This window comes from Sciurus vulgaris (genome assembly GCF_902686455.1).
Source record: "Sciurus vulgaris genome assembly, chromosome: 3".
Classification (NCBI taxonomy): domain Eukaryota; kingdom Metazoa; phylum Chordata; class Mammalia; order Rodentia; family Sciuridae; genus Sciurus; species Sciurus vulgaris.
Genome location: NC_136463.1, coordinates 149,017,680 through 149,037,170, shown reverse-complemented (window position 1 = coordinate 149,037,170; position 19,491 = coordinate 149,017,680). Strand labels below are relative to the sequence as shown.

The 19,491-nt window shown below is 37.0% G+C and overlaps 1 protein-coding gene across 4 annotated transcripts in view; it reads left to right on the top strand.

The window, feature by feature from the left end:
- DNAH7 (dynein axonemal heavy chain 7) overlaps positions 1-19,491 on the top strand; it is a 350,205-nt gene that overhangs the window by 13,931 nt on the left and 316,783 nt on the right. For all 4 annotated transcript variants that reach the window (XM_079132564.1, XM_079132563.1, XM_079132565.1 and 1 more), the window contains 3 exons: positions 5,679-5,747; positions 14,184-14,292; positions 15,557-15,704. In XM_079132564.1, coding sequence (XP_078988690.1) covers positions 5,679-5,747; positions 14,184-14,292; positions 15,557-15,704 — 326 coding nt within the window. The remainder of the gene's footprint in view (positions 1-5,678; positions 5,748-14,183; positions 14,293-15,556; positions 15,705-19,491) is intronic.

Below are 19,491 nucleotides of genomic sequence, written 5' to 3'. Positions count from 1 at the left end.
TTAAAATAATTCTCATTTAAATATTAAGGTTTATATTTGGATACAAGTTTGGCAGTCATTAAGACTGATTTTCATTATAGATCATTTTGCTTCTAAAAGCTATTGTAGTTGAAATCAAAGGTGACCTAGCACTGATAACTCTCAGAGTCTGAGAGTTGGTAACCTGATTCTCACCTTTTCTATATACCTCACTCCCACGAATCTTAAATCCTTTATAGAGAAAGATGGAGTGGAAGATGGAGGCTGAGGTGGAAGAATGAAAGAGCACTGATTTTTAAGTGCTCTTATCTTGTCTTCTTATTCCATGAAAAAAGAGTCTGACAAAAAGAACTTTTGTACAGCTAGTTTACCTGGGTGATGATCTCAGGATGCAGGAATAAGAGAGTAGGGAGAGCAAAATTAGGAAGAAATTAATACAAACATGAGCTATCTGACTGGTTGCCACAGTATGCCCCTATTCCTGTCATGGTCTTCTCAGCTTATAGGCTGCTTCCTGTAATATTCCACCTCAGGAGAATCAAGGAATGGCATTTATCCATTTTCTCTCATCCTGTGTTGGTAGATAATAGCTCCTGGGGGGTATTACTTCTCCTGGATGCTTATATGTGTGGGCATAGTGGAATCTTCCTATGCTATGGCATTGTAGGAGTCCCCCTCCAGAAGCACAAATACATATTTATTGAGGCAAAACCCTCATGAATTGAAACTAACACAAAACTGTTTACTGCAGCCATGTGTGGAATCAGAAGTGAGGTGTGAGGATGTTAAATGGTGTAAGGCATATCATTAGCTAGATGATATTATTGCTTATGTGTGGATACTTTTCTTAGCCAGAGACCTATTATTTATAAAATTTACTATGAGATATACACATTCTGCACTTTAATATAAGAAGGAAATATTGAGGCCCTACCAACCTTCTCTACCCAGAGTATTGATGAGACTCGGGGAAGTAGCTCAACAAAGAGATGGTTGATACAGAGATTCTCAAGTTTGTGTGTAGATTTGTTGTAGGAGGCTGGGGCTAAGCAAGGTGTTTTGGATACTTGTAGACAATTTTGGACATTATAATAGACCTCATTTGAATTGCTTCTGTACCATGTTATCAAAATTCCAGGAGGTATAAACCATACATCCCAAAACTACTTCTCTGTTATTGGTAACTGAATTTTGTCAAGTCTTTGCCACACTTTCCCTCTCCCCAAAGGGGAAACTTCAATTCTGAGAACCTGCTGTGCCTTTAAACATGAGAATGTTGTGCTCATATTTCCTTTGTTATTGTGTGGTCCACTGGGAATGGTAGAAAATAGAGCAGTTTGGGCTACAGCATTGGATGTGTATGAAATATTCACCTAATTTGAAGTTTGTGCTTTGGTAAGTACTTTCTGAAGCTCATTGCAATTCTTTAATTCGTTTTCTCTTCTTTTTCTTGTTACTCTATTTTTAGGATTATTTAACCAATTTTCTAAGATAAAGTCAGTTTATCCAGCTCTGCAAGACTCATTTAGTAGACAAGGGTGGAATGAGGAGGTAGGAGAATAGGATAAGGTAGGAGCACACATAACCTTAGAAAGAATTTAAACTATAAGTGTCATGCATATTCAAAGGAGATCACCTGCAGTTGAAATAAGAAAGAATATAAACATTTTTGATCATTGTCTTGAAGAAAGGGTCATATTTTAACAGAGAGATTTTGAGGGGTATATTGATGACTCTGTTAGGCAGGGTAACTAATATTAGCTGATGTAACAGATAGACTTCCAAATCTCAGAGGCTTTACCTGACAAAGATTTCCCTATGCTCACATGAAGTCTGATGTAGGTCAAGTAGCCTTCCTCTGGCTTATCACTATGCCAGGCTAGCACAATGCTGCAGTGTGCTGCAGTGGCAGGGGTGAGACAGCAATGGATGAGGCATTCCAGCTCTTAGCTACCTGCCTCGTCCATGCAGCATAGATCACATGGCAACAGAATAATTGTGAGAGAGGCTGGGAAATAAAATAGTTCACAGTACATTGAGGGGGGTTTTGAACACCAGTACAAAGACATGTGCCAACTTCTTTGGGAGTTTGTTAATGTCTCTGAGCAGTATGGTCAGAGCTGTGCCTACTAAAGTGACTTTCTATTATTAGCATTGTCTATAAATCAAGGCCCATATCTCCTGTTGCCTGGATTATCTTAAAAAGCTGCTAGACTTGACACAAGTCTCTTCTTGTGTATCTTTTTTACTGCTGCTAGAACTATAATCCTTTTCCATGTCCCTGCATGATAAATAGGGTAACAACATAATTAATCAACCAAATCGACATAACGTTAAGAGTGAAAGTGCTACTAATTATACTGGGGCAAGAGGTGTCAACTGGGACTATGTCAAGCAAACTGGGATTTAAGATCACCACAGGAGGGACTGCGATAGTTCTGTAATGCCAGCCAGGCCAATCATCCCCTAAAATCCAAGTCCTCCATGACATAGCAGCACCCACTTATCCATCCCTATTTCTTCCCTAACCCTTTCTTCAGATTCCTACCCCAAACTCTAGGCTCTTCCTACTCCATCTCTCATAGCATTTCTCTAGCCCTTCCCTCTCTATCCCTTTGCACTGTTTTATTTTTCTCCATTGCACATTCCCTATATTATATGACATATCTATTCTGAAATAGCTGTCTGAACCTCCACTAGGATGTACACGCCATGAGGGAGGGACTTAGTTCTGTCCATGACTATAGACCAAATGCCTAAGTAGAGTCCAAGATGTGGCAGGAGCTCAGAAAGTTTCTGTTGACTAGGAAATCGATTGCCTTTGACTTGAGTTGGTCCAAGTCCCCTCACCATCCATCCCAACATCCCCTCCAAAGCTGCCAGTCTCATTTAACCCCTAATTCTTGATGCTCCTTCTGTCTTTAGTATACTCTTTGCTGTTCTTCTATGTGGAGATCCTGTGCTGTGCTTCAAGGCTTAACCTCTGTTTTAGTCAGCTTTTTCACTGTTGTGACTAAAGGACCTAACCATAACAGAGGAGGAAGAGTGTATTTAAGGGCTCATGGTTTCAGAGGTCACAATTCAGAGATAGCAGGCTGTATTCCTTGGGGGTCAAGGTGAGGCAAGACATCATGGAAGAAGAATGTGGAAGAGGGAAGCAGCTTACATGATGATCAGGAAGCAGAGAGAGAGGTCTATACTTGCCAGATACAAATATACACCCCAAAGTCACGCTGCCAATTCCCACCTCTTCCAGCCACACCCTACCATTTCAGTTACCACTCATTTAATCCCTATCAGGGGATTAATTCACTGATTGGGTTAAGACTCTCACATCCCAATCATTTCTCCTCTGAACCTTCTTGCATTGTCTGATACGTGAGCTTTTGTGGGACACCACATCTAAACCCTAACAATTTCCATATTTTTTCTATTGGAAGTTTCTTAGAATATTTTCCTCCACATCCTGTCCTGGATAGAAGCACATATTTTTTTATGCTAAGTTTGCGCTTTGTGGCGGCAGGAAATGTATCATTCCTTAAGTATAATAGGCACAGAAGTGGTACAATGGCACTTATAATTTTTAAGAAAATTAAATGAACTACTTCATTTTAACTTCTTAGAACAATATGCCACACATATGGTAATCAATACAAAATACACACAAATTCATATAAACAGTTATTGATGAGCTAATTTATATCCTTTGTATTTTATACTATCTTCAAATTCTAGTATGTATTTTATACTTAAATACGTCTCACCTCACCCACATTTCAAGTGGTCAATAACTACAAGGAGCTGGTGGCTACTGTTTTGGATAATAATTGCTCTAATAGAAATAGGAGATATAAGGATTATCCCCTCCCTTTAGGTTCCAAGGAACAAATTTGGAATTTGAAGCTTTATTTTTTTTAAATTGGGGATTAAACCCGGGGGCACTTTGCCACTGAGCAACATCCCCAACTCTTTTGTAATTTTTAAATTTTGAGACAGGGTCTTGCTAAGTTGCAGAGGTTAGCTTCACCTTCTGATTCTCCTGTCTCGACCTCCTAAATTGCCGGGATTACAGGTATGCACTGCTGTGCCTGGCTCAAGAAACAAATTTGGAATAGCCATCCATTCCCCAAACCTTACACTCAGACTTCACTGGAGAGGGTGTTACATGACTCAGTGGATGTGAGAGACATTTGCTGAGGAATTGCAGGCTGGGCTAGAAAGTGCATACCACATGCTGGGATGCTGAAGGTTTGAAAGGAAGCCTCCCTCCATGGTATAAATGAAACTTGTGGAAAATCACCCACAGGAATGCCAGTGAAACCTGCTGGAGGGGATAGCCACTGGGTGAGCCATGTACCACAGAGGGAATAGGTGTCAACAGGAAAGGATGCTGACTGCTGGCAGCCATGCCACGGGAACAGTGAGAAAAAGTGCTGGAAGAGGGAAGGAAGCCTTTTAAACTGTCTCTTTATGTAGTTATTTTGACGGAGGTCCAACTGAGGGTGAGGACGGCGATGCCTCCCAATAAACAGACATCGGAGACCAGGCTCAGAAGGCACAGATCTAATTTTACTTATGATTGTACAAGACATGTATAGGCACATTATCCAATCAGGTTAAGATGCTTGTTAAAACAAAACAGAACCAACCTATAGGTAAGCTGTCAGTTGTACAATGTAAACAAACCAAGTATCCCTAAGTGATTCTGTCTGGCAACAAGTCTGAGATGAAGGACTGGGAGAAGGGCAAGCTCCAGCACACAGAATGAGGTGAGGCAGCGCAGGCGAACTCATATCAAAGCTTGCTGTGATGCCTGTTGAGCGAGGCTTTCCCTCCGCTCATAGCTCAGCCTCAGTAAATGCAAAGGCCTACAATCCATGGGGAGTCTTTACCATTTCCTCAGTTTCTCCATCCAGACCGTTAGGTTTATTTGAACCATGATGTCAGCTACTGCTGTCAAATAAGCTTAAGGAATGTTCCCTACATATTTAGAATCCTTTATAATTATATGCTGGTTGGTAAAGAAGAAATGTTTGAAGGTCCCATCAAATATCCTAAAGGAGGGCTGAAAAGGTAAATCCAGAGCTGAGAGGCAATATGTCGATAACTGGCCAAAAGCACAGCTCATGTTATCTGGTTTATAGATCAAAATGTTCCATTATCACCCCAGCAGTGTTCTTCTTAGCTAGATAACAATGGAATCATTATGTACTGCAAAGGAAATAGCAGCAGTTTTCTCTTGAAGTTACTGCCCAAAAGTATAAATGTTGTTTTTGATAATTTGAGGCTTCATTAACCTGAATACATTGTTACCTTAAGAAGTATGCCATTTTGGTTTATCAGTAAGGATAAAAATGACATTTTTATAATAGAGTAAAGAGATAAAGCTGGGTAACCCCTGGACATTAGATTCAGATAAATTCTCAGATAAGGATGTGATGGATAAAAGGCTTTGCATACTTTTTAAGCTTTTGACAACTACTGCTGTGCACCATTTTCCTTTATTTCCTTGCTCTAAAGAAACAATTCTAACAAATATTGAGAATTTTAAAAGTCATAGAGTATGTATGTCTTTGAATATGTTGGATAATATGTGCCTTACTGCATAATAGACACTGTAAAATTTGGTTGAGTTTATCAATTTTTGCATTAAGAGAGTAAACAAATTTTGTCCCCCCCCCCCCTCTTTTTTCATGCAGGAAAAGTCATCTACCAAAGATAAAGGAAAATCAAAGACAGCAGCAAGAGTTTTACCACAGTTGTCTATGGTAATTTACCTACATACTCTCAATATACCTCTACCTATTCTCTACACTCTCAAATGTTTTGCCATTTAAAAAATGTTAGTTTTCATACTCAAAAATAAGTAACTGAATTTCTGACTTTAAAATTTGTGTTTCATTTTGAATCTCTTCTGATCATATATCTTAGGAAAAATAGGACTACCTTAATAAAGTCACGATAACTGTAATTTCTTAGTATGTACACATATTCAAGTATTATATGAAGAGAAGAATTGCGAACATGGACTAACAGAAGGATTATCAGTGTGGGAGTCAGGAACAAGGGCTGGGGTTAAAGCTCTGTCTGTTATGGCTCTGTGACCTTTGTGAAGTCATTACCTCTGAGCCTTGGTTTCTAGGTTTGAAAATGAGATAACTTAATGATCTCTGAGGAGAAGGCTCTTCCAGTACTAAAAGGCTATACTACAAAATAATTTCTCAGATTGTAGCATCCTTTTTCATTATTTTGACAACAAGTGATCCTTTTCCTGTGGAAGCGACAGTTAATAGTTGAGTACTGGACAAGTTAGATTTTATCATAATAAAATTACTAATATTTGTGTTGAATTTAATGCCATCAAATTACAGTCTTGTAACTCCTAGAAGTTGAGTTTAATGGAGTTTCTATGCAAACATTATTGTTTTACATTGTAATAAAATTTATATAACAAAATTTACTACTTAAGCCATTTTAAATACACAGTTCAGTGGCACCTAGTAGTGTGCCTTGTGTGGAACCATAAGTACCATCCATTTCCAGAACTCTTTTCATTTCTCCAAATGGAACCTCGGCATCCCTTAAATGAAAACTTCCCAATATTTCCAAAAACCCCTACTTTTGTTTTTTATCTCTTACGTATTTGATTAGACACTTCATATGAGTGGAATCATGCAGTATTTATCCACTTGCATTTGACTTATTTCACTCAGCATAATCTTTAGATTCATCCAAAGCATTACTCGTTTGGAAGGATATTTTAAAAGTTTAGTGTGAATTGCAATATTGAATTTGTGTTGCTTTGTACAAATTTGAAACAAAGATGATTTTCACTTAGAAAACTTTAGTATGTTGTTAGATAAATTATCTTGAACATTTCAAAGTACACATTTTGATTGAAAATATGTTTATTGATAATGTGTTATTATTACACCATGTCTGTACAATTCACGTTTTCCCAAATTCTGCAAAATCTATGTTAAATGTTTAGTTTAAAATGTAAATACCTGAGATGGACTAGACTGTGTGTTTTCTTTTTTAAGAATTTAACAAATTTTAGGACTTGGGCTGTAGCTCAGTGGTAGAATGCTTGGCTTGCATGTGTGAAGCAATGGGATTGATCCTTAGCACCACATAAAAAAATAAACAAATAAATAAAGATATTGTGTCCATCTATAACTAAAAAATATTTTTAAAAACTCACAAATTTTAAAACTGAAAAATTGCTCTTAGTTTGTTCTGTCTTGTCAATATACAGATGCAGAAATATGAACCTGATTAAAATTTACTTACTGAATGTAGCTGAGATGAATAATACTCCTTTCCTGTAGAAAAGCATATAATCACCTACAGTGCTTTGTTGCCAGTGCTCTTGTTCAATATATGCTTTGAATTTTATATGTTTTAGGGGAAATAGTATTTTCAAGATTATTTTTTAAAAAATAATTAATTAATTAAAAATTTATTTTCACTTGAATATTAAGGTTCTCATTGGGATAAAATTACTCCAGCAAGACATGGAGTACTAGAAGACACTTCTTCTAGAAGGTGATCATTGTAGTTGACATCACGTTGATCCAGCAGTGGTGGCTCCCAGTCTGTGTGAACTGGTGACCTGATTTTTACCCTTTCTTCATACCTCATTTGTAGCACTCCTGTGATTCTTAAAACCTTTGTGGAGAAGATGAGCATGAAAGAATTGAGGGGCAGAGGGAAGGATAGAAAAGCACTAACTTATAAGCTGTCCTAGCCTATTTTCCTAAGATAGAAGAGCCAGAAAAAAACTTGTGTGAAGCTAGTTTGTTTGGGGTTGCAGAAGTAAGAGACTGGGCTGAATAAAACTATGAAGAAAGAGGACCTAATCTAAGCCTGGGTTATCAAGTTGGTCTGGATATGAAAGGAAGAGACAGACCACATTTTTGCATTAGAAAACAGATTTTCTCCTGGCATTGTCTCATACATTCATAATCCCAGATACTTGGGAGGCTAAGTCAGGAAAATCCCAAGTTTCACTTGGAAAATTTAGTGAACCATATCTCAAAATTTAATGAAAAGGACTGGGGATATAGCTCAGTGGAGAGCACTGACCTAGCAAGTACAAGGCCCTGGGTTCAATCCTCAGTACTACACACACACACACAAATGTAGATTTTACTTTAAAATGTTCTTTTCTGGGTTTGTTGATGAATTGTTGTCTCTAGCAACAGTGGGTCTGTGTTCTGGCATTACAATAATTTTCAAGAGTCAATTGGTCATTGCCTTTCTAGGAGATATAGGTGCTCTCCTGTCTGCTGCAGTTCCCTCCACACTCTGTTATTTCCCAGCGTGAATCTGAGAGCCAGTTACCTATCACCACTCACCTTCTCCCTCTTTATGAGACTCTTCAGATAATGTAAGTGTAAGAATGTGTGACCCAAACTTTAAATGATGGAATAAATTCCCAGGCAGTTTAAAGCCATGAGAACTGGAAGCTGGGATGTGAGGGAACTCATTAGCACTAGAGATCAGCTGAGGTCATCTTCTCATCAAAATAGAAGGCTTTGAGAGGAAGAAGAGCCTTATGGCCCATAAGGTCCTCTAGTGATTGTCTACCCAGAGACAGACCCAAGTTGATCAGCTGTAAAAGCACCACACTACCTTCACGAGAGCTAAAGAGATCAGGTAAGAGACCACAATGCCTGTTTTTAGCAAAACAAAATAAAAAGATACCTTGAAGAAGGTAGGGAAAAAAAAGTTCTCTATATCACCCTTCCCTCAACTCCAAGCAGACCATCTCAGAGAGAGATCCAACTCCCTTAGGGGAGGGAAGGAAAATTAAGTGGAGGCTATAGTCTTGAAACCCAGTAACAGGTCCACCATGGTGAAGCTCAGTGCTGAGCAAACTCCTAAGACCCCTATCATCAGGTCAGTATCCACCATCAGAGCCTCTGGAACTGACTGCCTCTAAGGCAGGACAAGAGAAATAAAAATAGGAGACACAAAGGAGGGACAAGGAAATAATATTTTAATTCAGAAGTTTTGCATACTTCTTCAGGCCTGTCACTCCCTAAGCAAGTCTCTCTTGCAGGCCTGTGACTCCCAGATTTTTGGGAAATCTGTGAATCTGTGTGTGCACTATTAACTAACCCCCCCCCCCCAAATAGATTAAGCAAAGAGAGATATATCTTGAGGAAACTACAATTTTGGGGCTTTTAAGCCTATCTTAAAAGCCTATCAGATAATAAAGACTACATCAACGTGAGGATTGGGAGAGTGACTAGACCACCAGAAACCATCTTGAGATCATCAGACTGATATTATTCCTCCATATCTTTCTATGCACACCCCTCACCAAGTTTCCTTTAAAAGAAAAACCAGGAACCCCAAAGCTGCATCTCTCACTCTCAAGATGACCTGCTTCTTGAATGTGTATTCTTTGTTTTACCCACCACCCAACCCAAATCATCTCTCTTGAGATGGCTCTCCTTCTACCTTGAATATGTATCTACTTTCCTAAATAAACCTCTGTGCCTTTGACTGGCAAGCGCTGACATTCTTTTCCATCACATGTGCTAGGAAGTCTGTTGGTCCTGATTTGAGTCATCTTCTCCAGGAACCCCTCAGATCCTTCTTCAGAGACACCTCTTTTGCTGTGATACTCCACCATTGACCCTCCAATCTCAGGTAGCAGAGCAGGGAATAGGACTCCACTTTCTGGGGAGCAGGATATGAAAGCTGACACAGACCATTGTCTCAGAACCCAGTCCCAGCCCTTTGGTGGTGAGACCCAGCACCTGGTAGAAACTGAAGGCCCCATACACAGGCCAGAGTTCTGAGACAGAGCTCTAGATCTTCCCTGACATCAGGTGTAGACCTGTACACTGGTATAAGAGACATGAGTTTCAGTCTTCCTTATTTCCAGTGTTGGAAAGGGTACGGGAAACGCCTGTCCTCCTGAGACTGCAGTCATGACTGTGACACTCAGGTGTGGCCCAGCTTAGTAACCAAGGAACTCTCTACCTGTGTTAGCACAGCTGTCAGCAGACCAGAGCTAGCAAAGGGGGCTCTAGAATTTCCTTAGCAGTCACTAGAGACCTGTACGTAAGAGAGATGGACTCATGTTTCAGCCTGCATCACTGCCAGCTGCAGCATAGGTCCTCATACACCCTGAAACTGCAGGACCACGCAGCTGTGAGGCTCAGGCACAATCCAGCTTACCAGCAGTCTAAACATAGCATGGGGTCAGACCCCATCCACTGGGGGTAGGACTGCATAGTAAGCACAAGACTTTGCCCTGAAACATAGTGCATATCTGGTGAAACCTAATACTGGGCAGATCCTAATGGACCCCATCCTTATCCCTTCCTGCAGAAAAAGCCCATGGAACAGTTCTAGTGCCAGAGGAAGACATGCAGTCCCAGTTGAGTGGACTTCTATCCCAGCTAGCATCACCTGTGGCTGGCTGCAATGGTTCAAGGGTACAAGTCTACCTTAGTAATAGGCAGTCCATATCAGTGTAGGTCTTAGTCCTATCACAGTGTCATGCTGGTCTTGCAAGCTATGCCCAGATTTTGGCAGAATCTTGAAGTGCCTGACCATGGGCCAGTAACTGTGAATGAGGCATTTGGTTCTACCTGAGCCCCAGGAAGAGGCTTGTGAACATGGACTACACGTTCTAGGTACTATCCTGGTACTTTATGGATAGCACATGAACAGTGTATTGGGGACAAACTTGTACTTGGATTTCTCTCTAGTACTGAAGTAATGATAACACACTGACAACAGACTCCTGACAAATCTAAACCTGTACACCATCCACTGCTGAAATAGAGGAAGTTATTGCAAACTTAGAGAAAATAAGCAGTCTCCTTAAAATTTCTGGAAAGACAGGCATACATACATACAAAACATCTGATTAGGAAGAATGTAATAAATACCTAATCCATGCACAAACATCTTATGCCAGCAAATATAAAGAGCAAGGAAAACCATGACCTCACTAATACTCAAAATCAGAAATTGATCAGTTGAAAAATAGATACAAGATTCTCAAAGTTGCAAGAAAAAAGAAACAACACATAAGTGTGTCCCATTTGCATGATAGTGGACCTTTCAGCAGAAACCTTACATAGGTCAGGAGAGAGTGGCATGAGATTTGCATAGTACGAGGAGAAAACTGTTAACCAAGAATACTCTGCCCAGCAAAGCTGTCCTTTAAAATGAAAAAAAGATAAAGGTATTCCCAGACAAAAGCTAAAAGAATATGTCTGGTCGATCTGTTCTACCAGAGGTGCTAAAAGAAGTTCTTCAAACTGAAAGAAAGAATATTAATGGATAAGAAGAAAATATGGAAGGTATAAAATTCACTTGTAAGAGTAACTATACAAATTCAGCGTGTTCTAATATTGTAAGCATGGGTTATAAACCATTTGTATCTTTAGTGTGAAAACTAAAAACAAACAATTAAAAAATAATATATTAATATGTTAGGATCTAGGTAATATAGAAAGATATAAATTGGGATATAAAAATTTCAAAGTGTGGGGAGGGATAGAGTACAAGTATACAGTTTTCTTATTAATAATATTTTCTCTTGTTTGTTTCTGTTCTTTATAATCATGTTAAGTTGCTATCATTTCAAAATAGCTTGTTAAAATCAAAATTTATATTTTTGTAATTCTCATGGTAACCACAATATGAAGATCTATAACAGACGAACTAAAAATAACAAGCAAGAAATAAAAACAACTACTAGAGTAAATTACTTAACCATAAAGGAAGACTATAAGGGAGAGAAAGAAAGAAAAACTACAACAAAATTAGAAAACTGTGGGCCTGTCCCTTGGAAGGAGGCCTCCATGGCATTCTGTCAAAAGACAGAGGTGTCAAACAGGATCCTCAGAAACTAGGGCCCCATATTCCTCTCCTGTGTTCTGTGAACAGGATGTTCTTCTGTGGTCTGTAAGACAGTTCTTCTGTGGTTTGTGAAATGGCCCTTCTTTGTGTTAAGTTAACAGATGTTCCTCTGTAGTTAGTAGAACTAGGGCAATGAAAATTTACTATACCTGACCTATAGTCTGCCGAATAGGTTGGTAACTGCTTAAGTAAGGTTTGACCTTTGCGATGTATGACTAGCTTAACTGCAAGGTTATAAAAGACAGTGGTATATGCAGTAAAGAGAGAAGCAGCTTCCTTTGTGACAAGTGCCCCATTTCTCTCAAATAAGCTCTTCTCCTCAGATCTTTGTGCAGAGACTGAGTCCTTTTCCCATGCTTTGCTAGTGTTGCTGACAGGGTTTGTCCAACACAGCAGGAGACCCTCTGGCATTGCAGACAACAATCATGCAATAGAAAACAAGTTATGTAATGGCTACACTAAGAATTTACCTATGAATAATTATCTTGAATATAAATGGATTAAATTCTCCAATTAAAAGACATAGAGTGACTGAATGGATTATAAAAAGAGACCTAAATATATGTTGCTTATAAAAAACTTATTTACCTCTAAGGACACAAAGACTGAAAGTGAAGGGATACAAAAAGATATTGCATGAAAACAGAATCCAAAAGAAAGTAGAAGTAGCTATGCTTATTAAATCAGATGAAATAGACTTTAAGTCAAAAGCAGCACAAAGAGACAAGGAAGGTCATTATATAATGTTAAAGGGTGTAGTCAGCAAGAGGAAATAACAATTCTAAATATATATACATCCAACATTGGAACACCCAAATATATGCAGCAAATACTAATACATATAAAAGGAGAGAAAATTACAATATAATGGGAGTTGGGGACTTTAACACATACTTTCAATAATGGAAAGATGATCCAGATAGAAAAATCACCAAAGAAAAGGTAGAGGTGAATGGCACCCTAGACCAAATGACCCTAACAGACATCTATAGAATATTCCATCCAACAGCTATTGAATCCACCTTTTTATTTTTCATCAGCACATGAAACATTTTCCAGGATATGATAGGCCACAAAACAGGTGTCAACAAAATTTAAAAAATTGAAATCATACTGGGTGTCTTTTCTGACCACAATGCAATAAAACTGAAAACCAGAGACAAGAAAATTTTTGGAGACTTATACAATTACATGGGAATTAAATGACCTACTTTTGAACAACCAATGAATCAGGGAAGCAGTCAAGAATGAAATTTAAAAATTTCTTGAAACATGAAATTGGAAATACAATATATGCAACCTATGGAATATAGCAAAAGTAGTAGCAAGAGGGAACTTTATAGCAATGAATTCCTACATCAAGAAAAGTAGAAAGATATCAATTAAAAAAGCCTATCACTACATCCCAAAGAACTAGAAAAGCAAGAAAAAACCAAACCATAAATTATTGGAAGGAAAAACATAATAAAGAATAGAGTGGAAATAAATGAAATAGAGATTAAAAACAAAATACAAAAGATCAATGATATAAAGAGTTCTTTCTTTGAAAAGATAAATAATGTAGACAAATTCTTACTTGGACTAAGAAAAAGAGAAGGCTCAATGAGAGACAAAAGGGGAGAGATCACAACCAACAGCATGGAAATCCAAAAGACCATTGGAGATGAATATGAGCAACTTTTGCCAACAAATTTGGTAACCTAGAATAAAAGGATACATTTCTAGATATTTATACTTTACAAGGGTGGGAATAGGGAAAGGTTGATCAATGGATCCTAAGTATATCTAGATAGGAATGAGAGTTCTGGTGTGCTATTGCACAGTAGGGTGACTATAAACAATAATAATGTACTGCACACTTCGGAAAGCTAGAAGAAAGAATTTTGAAAGTTTTTACCATAAAGAAATGAATGTGTTAGGAGATAGGCATGTTTAATCTGGTTTCAACGTTACACAATATAAATGTGTTTTGAGACATTACACGGCACTCCACTGATATGCATAATTTTATGTTTTTGGTATTAGTTAAAATTTTAAAAAGATAGAGATACTTGTCAAAATCTGAGGATGAATGGAATGAACACCTCAGTTTTAGGTAACAGGCACCCATATCCAACTGGCAGCAGGATTTTGGTAATGTCTCTCAAGTAGGACATACTGTGTGTACTTGATGAAATCTGCTGTTGAGTGTTTGTACCTCCTTCCCACATGCCTGATTTGTTTGAGAAAATGTCTGCATTTTATGAAAACACATTATTTCATGAAAAAAAAATATTGCTTACTAATGCTATTTAAATATCATATTTTAGGTGAGTACAAAACCCCAGTGGCAGCAGGCAGCCCCTTCATTCCATTTGAATATAAAGCAAGACAATGAGATTCCAGAAACTTTTAGTGTTAAAAATGAACAGTCATATGGTAAGAACCTCAATATTCTATATTAGATTTAAGAAAAATTTCTAGAGGAAATAATACAACATTCAGCTAATAGAGTCACAAAATTATAAAGCCTAAATGAGATTTATGTCAAGGAGAAAAATTACTCCTAAATATTTTCCATCAGAAAGTAATTGATTCCAGTTCTTAGTTATTTCAGGCTATTGTAAATGCTGTAAGAGATGATATAGGAATTGGAATGTTTATCAAAAAACTTTTATTTATTGTGGTCAGAATTTGCTCTTCTGAGAGAAATTTTTTTCTAAGAAGGATTTAGTAAGATGTAAATATTACTTCTAAATTGGTCATTTAATTCATTATTATTACAAGTAGTAGTAGTAGTAATAGTAGTAGTAGTGGTGGTAGTAGCAGTAGCAGTAGCAGTAGTAGTGGTAATAGTAGTAGTACTGGGGATTGAACATAGATATATGTTCTTCACCATGGAGCTACAACCCCACACCCCTGCCCTTTTTTTTTTTTTTTTTAAATTTTGAGATAGGTTATTTCTAAGTTGCTGAAGATCTCACTAAGATGTTGAGACTGGCTTCAAAATTGTGATTCTCCTGCCTTGGCCTCCTGAGTTGCTAATTTTTTAATTACTTTGACTCATTGAAATATAGTGCTTATCAGCTAGGTTTGGTTGCACATGCCTGTAATCCCAGCAGCTCAGAAGGCTGAGGTAGGAGGATTGCGAGTTCAAAGCCAGTCCCTGCAATTTAGTGAGGCCCTGAGGAACTGAGTGAGACCCTGTCTCAAAAATAAAAAATAACAAGTACTGGGGATGTGACTCAGTGGTTAAGCACCCCTAGGGTTCAATCCCCAGTACCACAAAAACCCAAAACAAACCAAAACAAAAAACTATATCACACTTATATATTGCTTATCAGATATATTATACTTAATATTTTTCATGCTGGTCCTGGTTTTTTAAATTTTATTGAATAGTTTATATTTAATTTTTATCATATATTTAATCTTATTCATTAAAAAAGATTCTATGCAAATACAATTAAAAATTATTTATTATCATATTAATAAAAATAGAATAAGTCAGTTGAATATTCTTGAAACAGACAAAGGTTTCTATTATGATGACATTAAACCAGAGAAGTTTAGCTTAGGGTTCCTTAAGAATTTAAAGCACATTTTTTTTTTTTATTGAATGGTGCTTGAGCATTTTATTCTAAGCACTTAAATATTTTTGCTATCTTTTTAAAGGGCTAATTAATTTTTTCTTTAATTCCAGCTGAATACATGGAACGCTTTGGGAAAAAAGGCAAGATCCTCAGCCAGATTGATGATAGCTCTGCTGGACCATCTACTTCCAAATTAAAGGGCAAGTCTCCACAAAAAGAAAGAGAAAACTTCAGAAGTACTCTTGTTAATGTCATTATGTAAGTTCTGTAAGCTTCTAACTATTATGTTACCCTAGTTAGAGTTCCTGGGAAATTTTATCCAAAAATATAACATAAAAATATAGTATTTCTGTACCTTGTTGCGGCGAGGTCAGTGTACAAAGAATGAAAGATCTTGAGTTTAGCTCTATTAAGCATGTCCTACTTTTTTAAACCCCATGAGTTTTAAAATGTACCTATGTTAATGGATGATACTGCCTGAGTGAGAAAAATTTCTGGGAGTTCTGTTTATGGCCATGGAAGCTGGTGGAAAATTTAGCTAGTTTGTTGTCTGCTCAGGTGATATGGTAACTTCTCTGAGGTTTGGGACTCCTTGTACAGAAAGAGGAATGGGGGTGGAATTGTCTATAATGGCAGTACGGCCTGAGTGACCCAGTCTGGGTCTCAGAACATTTTATGGAGAGCAATATATACTTAATTTACTAATTCCTCCTTGTCTTGTTTCCACTCAGCCTCACACAAGTTGTTTGGTATCTTCTTTTGTTTCGTTTTGAGTCAGGGTACAAACAATAATTTGTGGAACCATAGACTTACTTTCATGACTTACTGTGGTAAGTAACTCACCAGCAGAACCTTGTTTGCTGGTGAATCTTGGTGGCACTTTACTGGCTGGCTGATCATCTTGAAGGGTTGACAGTGGTTTCTGAGTGCTTATGAAGTGCATGAGGGTTATTTATGGGAGTCCTATTGCAGCTGAATTGAGGCTGTGTGCCTTGTCTAGAGTAGTTTTGAATTTGCTTTTGCCAGGCACCACTAGAGTATTACCAGCCTGGCCCACTCGTACTGCTTTCTTGATTTTAGCATGCTTGTGTAACACAACCAGTGTAATCAACACCAACTCAATGGAAGGTCTTTGGATAAAAATTCTCAAGAAATTTTTTTTTTGTACTTGGAACCTCTGGCCAAGAAAGATGAGCTTTTCTTCCTTCCCAATGGTTTGAATGCAAACATTTATTATACATAAGAAATACTACCATTAATGAATGCAAACATGCTGGAACACAATGCTATTGGATGGAAGATGGCTCTCTCTAGAAAATGAACAGGGTTAGGAGGCTCAGAGTCTCATGTCATGCCAATTAGCCAGTCAGTCAGAAGGGCACATGACAAGGGGGCATCAAGGCATGCAGTGAACTGAGATGAGCTTTCTTAATACAAATTCCTATGCCTGTAACTTCTAGTCCAACTTTTAACTGACTGTAGAGCCCATCTTGGGTTTCAGCTTAATACAGGGTCTTGGTTTGAGTTCCCCATTCCTCTTAGGCCTTAGAAATCATCTTCTTCCCCATCTGGACATGAAAATCCAAGGCCCCACCTCTATAAGTGCAGTCATAGCCCCAGGATTTTGCTGATTGCTTTGTCTTGCCATTTAATTACCTTTTTTTCCTGAGTGTTCCTTTTGTTCTTGTGTGCTCAGCTATGATTTTGGTTTATTATCCAGCATAATACACATGGGAGGTTTTTCAGATTATCTTTGCTGAAAGGTTGGAAGAAAAAGAAGTCTATTTTTAGGCATTCATGTCACTTTTTTGTTATGCCTTTTATAAATAGGATGTAGATAGACTTACTAAAATTCAGTCTTAGAGTTTATGTACTTTAATAGCTTATTAATCCCAGTTATATTTATTGGTATTTTTTATATATATGAACTTCTGCCTGTATATTTTGTGTGGTCTGTGTACCATATATTGCCTTTGCTTATGTTTTTCTTTTTCTGCTTTCTATTGAGTTGAAATTTCTTTATTCTCCCTTTATCTGTATTGGTGTAAAAACTACAGAATATATTTCTGTTCTTTTAGTTATTAGCCTAACATTTAAAACTACATATTTTAGTGTGCATTTTTTAAATTTAAAATTCATTTTGTCTTCATCTTGAATAACACACAAGGACTTTAGAATGCTTTAGTTTAGCTCAGAACTTTCCTTTGTATTTTACATGTGATTACTGTTAAATATTTTAATTCCACTAAGACCTGAAGTACCTGCACTCTTTTTCAAAAGTTAACACACATATGAAATTACTAACTTCTTAGAAATTTACTTTTGCATTGCACTCTTTACTTGTGAGTTTACTTTCTTTTTTTGCCAAAATTTCTCTCTTAGTATTTGTTTCAACTAGAATCTGTGTAAAAAGGTCTAATAGAGTTTCATGTCTGTAAAGATGTCCATTTCATCCTTACATCCTCCCAAATTAATGGCTAATCTGACTATAATATTAAAGTAAAATTAGTAATTCCCCCCCTGGACCTCTGGAAAATGATAGATCAAAATATTAACCCTTATCTCTTCTTATGTGTTAGTGTTAATGAGAAGCCTATGTCACATTATTTATCATTGCTCTGTTTGTAAACCATATGTTTTCTGCTAGCTTCATTTTTCTTTGGAAGACTTGCAGATAGCTTTAAAAAAACAGATTTATTGAGAGCAACTTAGCATGCCATCAAATAAATTCATTTATATTAATTGTAAAATTTGAATTTCAGTAAATTTCTGAAATACCTATCACTGAAATCCAGTTTTAGAATACAGTACTTCCATCATCCACAAAAATTCCCTCAAACCCACTTTAAATAATATTCTCTTCCTCGGTTGCCCCAGGCAATCACTGGTCTGCTTTCATCTCTATTGCTTTTCCTTTTCATATAACTGGGATTATATAATGTGTCTTTTTTAAAAAAAATTTTTAGTTGTTGATGGACCTTTATTTTATTTATTTATATTTGTGCTGAGAATTGAACCCAGTACCTCACACCTTCATGCTAGACAAGTGCTCTACCACTGAGCCACAACCCCAGCCCAATAGGTCTGTTTTTGAGACTAGTTTATGTTCTTTGTTGGCTCTTGTCTTTGGTTATTATAAACGATGCTGCTGTGAACATTGCATTAAAGTCTTGTGAACATGTTTTCATTTTTCCTGGGTAAACACCTAGGCATAGAAATGTTGGGTTGTATGGTAGGTATATGTTTAAATTTTTAAGGTATCAGTGAACAGTTCTCTAAGTTCCTGTGCCTTTTTACATTTCCACAAGCAATGTATGAAGAAATTTCTAATTTTCTCCCAGCCTGCCCACACTTTGGTTTTTGTTTTGTCATTCCAAATATTCTGATAGGTGTGTTGTATCTCATTATGGCTTTAAGTTGTGTTTCCCTAATGATTAATGGTGTTGGGCATCTTTTCTTATGATTATTTGACAGTTGTCTATCTTCTTTGGTTAAGTGTCTATTCAAATTAGCCTACTTTTTATTGTATTGTCTGTTGTCCTATTATATTGGCAGAGTTCTTTATAGATTTCCTATATAAGTTCTTTTCAGATAATCTTTTGCAAATATAGTCCCCATCTGTGGCTTATCTTTTTATTTTCTTACTAATGTTTGAAAAATAAAAGTTTTAAACTTTGATAAAGTTTATCAGTTTTCTTTTATTGCTTGTGCCTTAGGAATCATATCTAAAAATCTTTTCGTAATACAGCATCACAAAGACATTCTATATTTTCTTCTAGAAAGTTTGTAGTTTTAGCTTTTGCATTTTATGAGATTAAATCTATTTCAACTTCATTTTGTCTGTGAGACGAGGTAATATTTGAGGTTCATTTTTCTTGCATATAGATATCCAAAAGTTTTGGACCCATTTGCTGCAAAGGATATTTCAGTTGAATTACCCTGGCATCTTTGTTGAAAAAAGTTTGAACACGTATGAGGGTCAGTTTTTGTTCCCTTGATGTATATTTCTTTTCCAACACCAACACCATGATTGTCTTGATTAGTT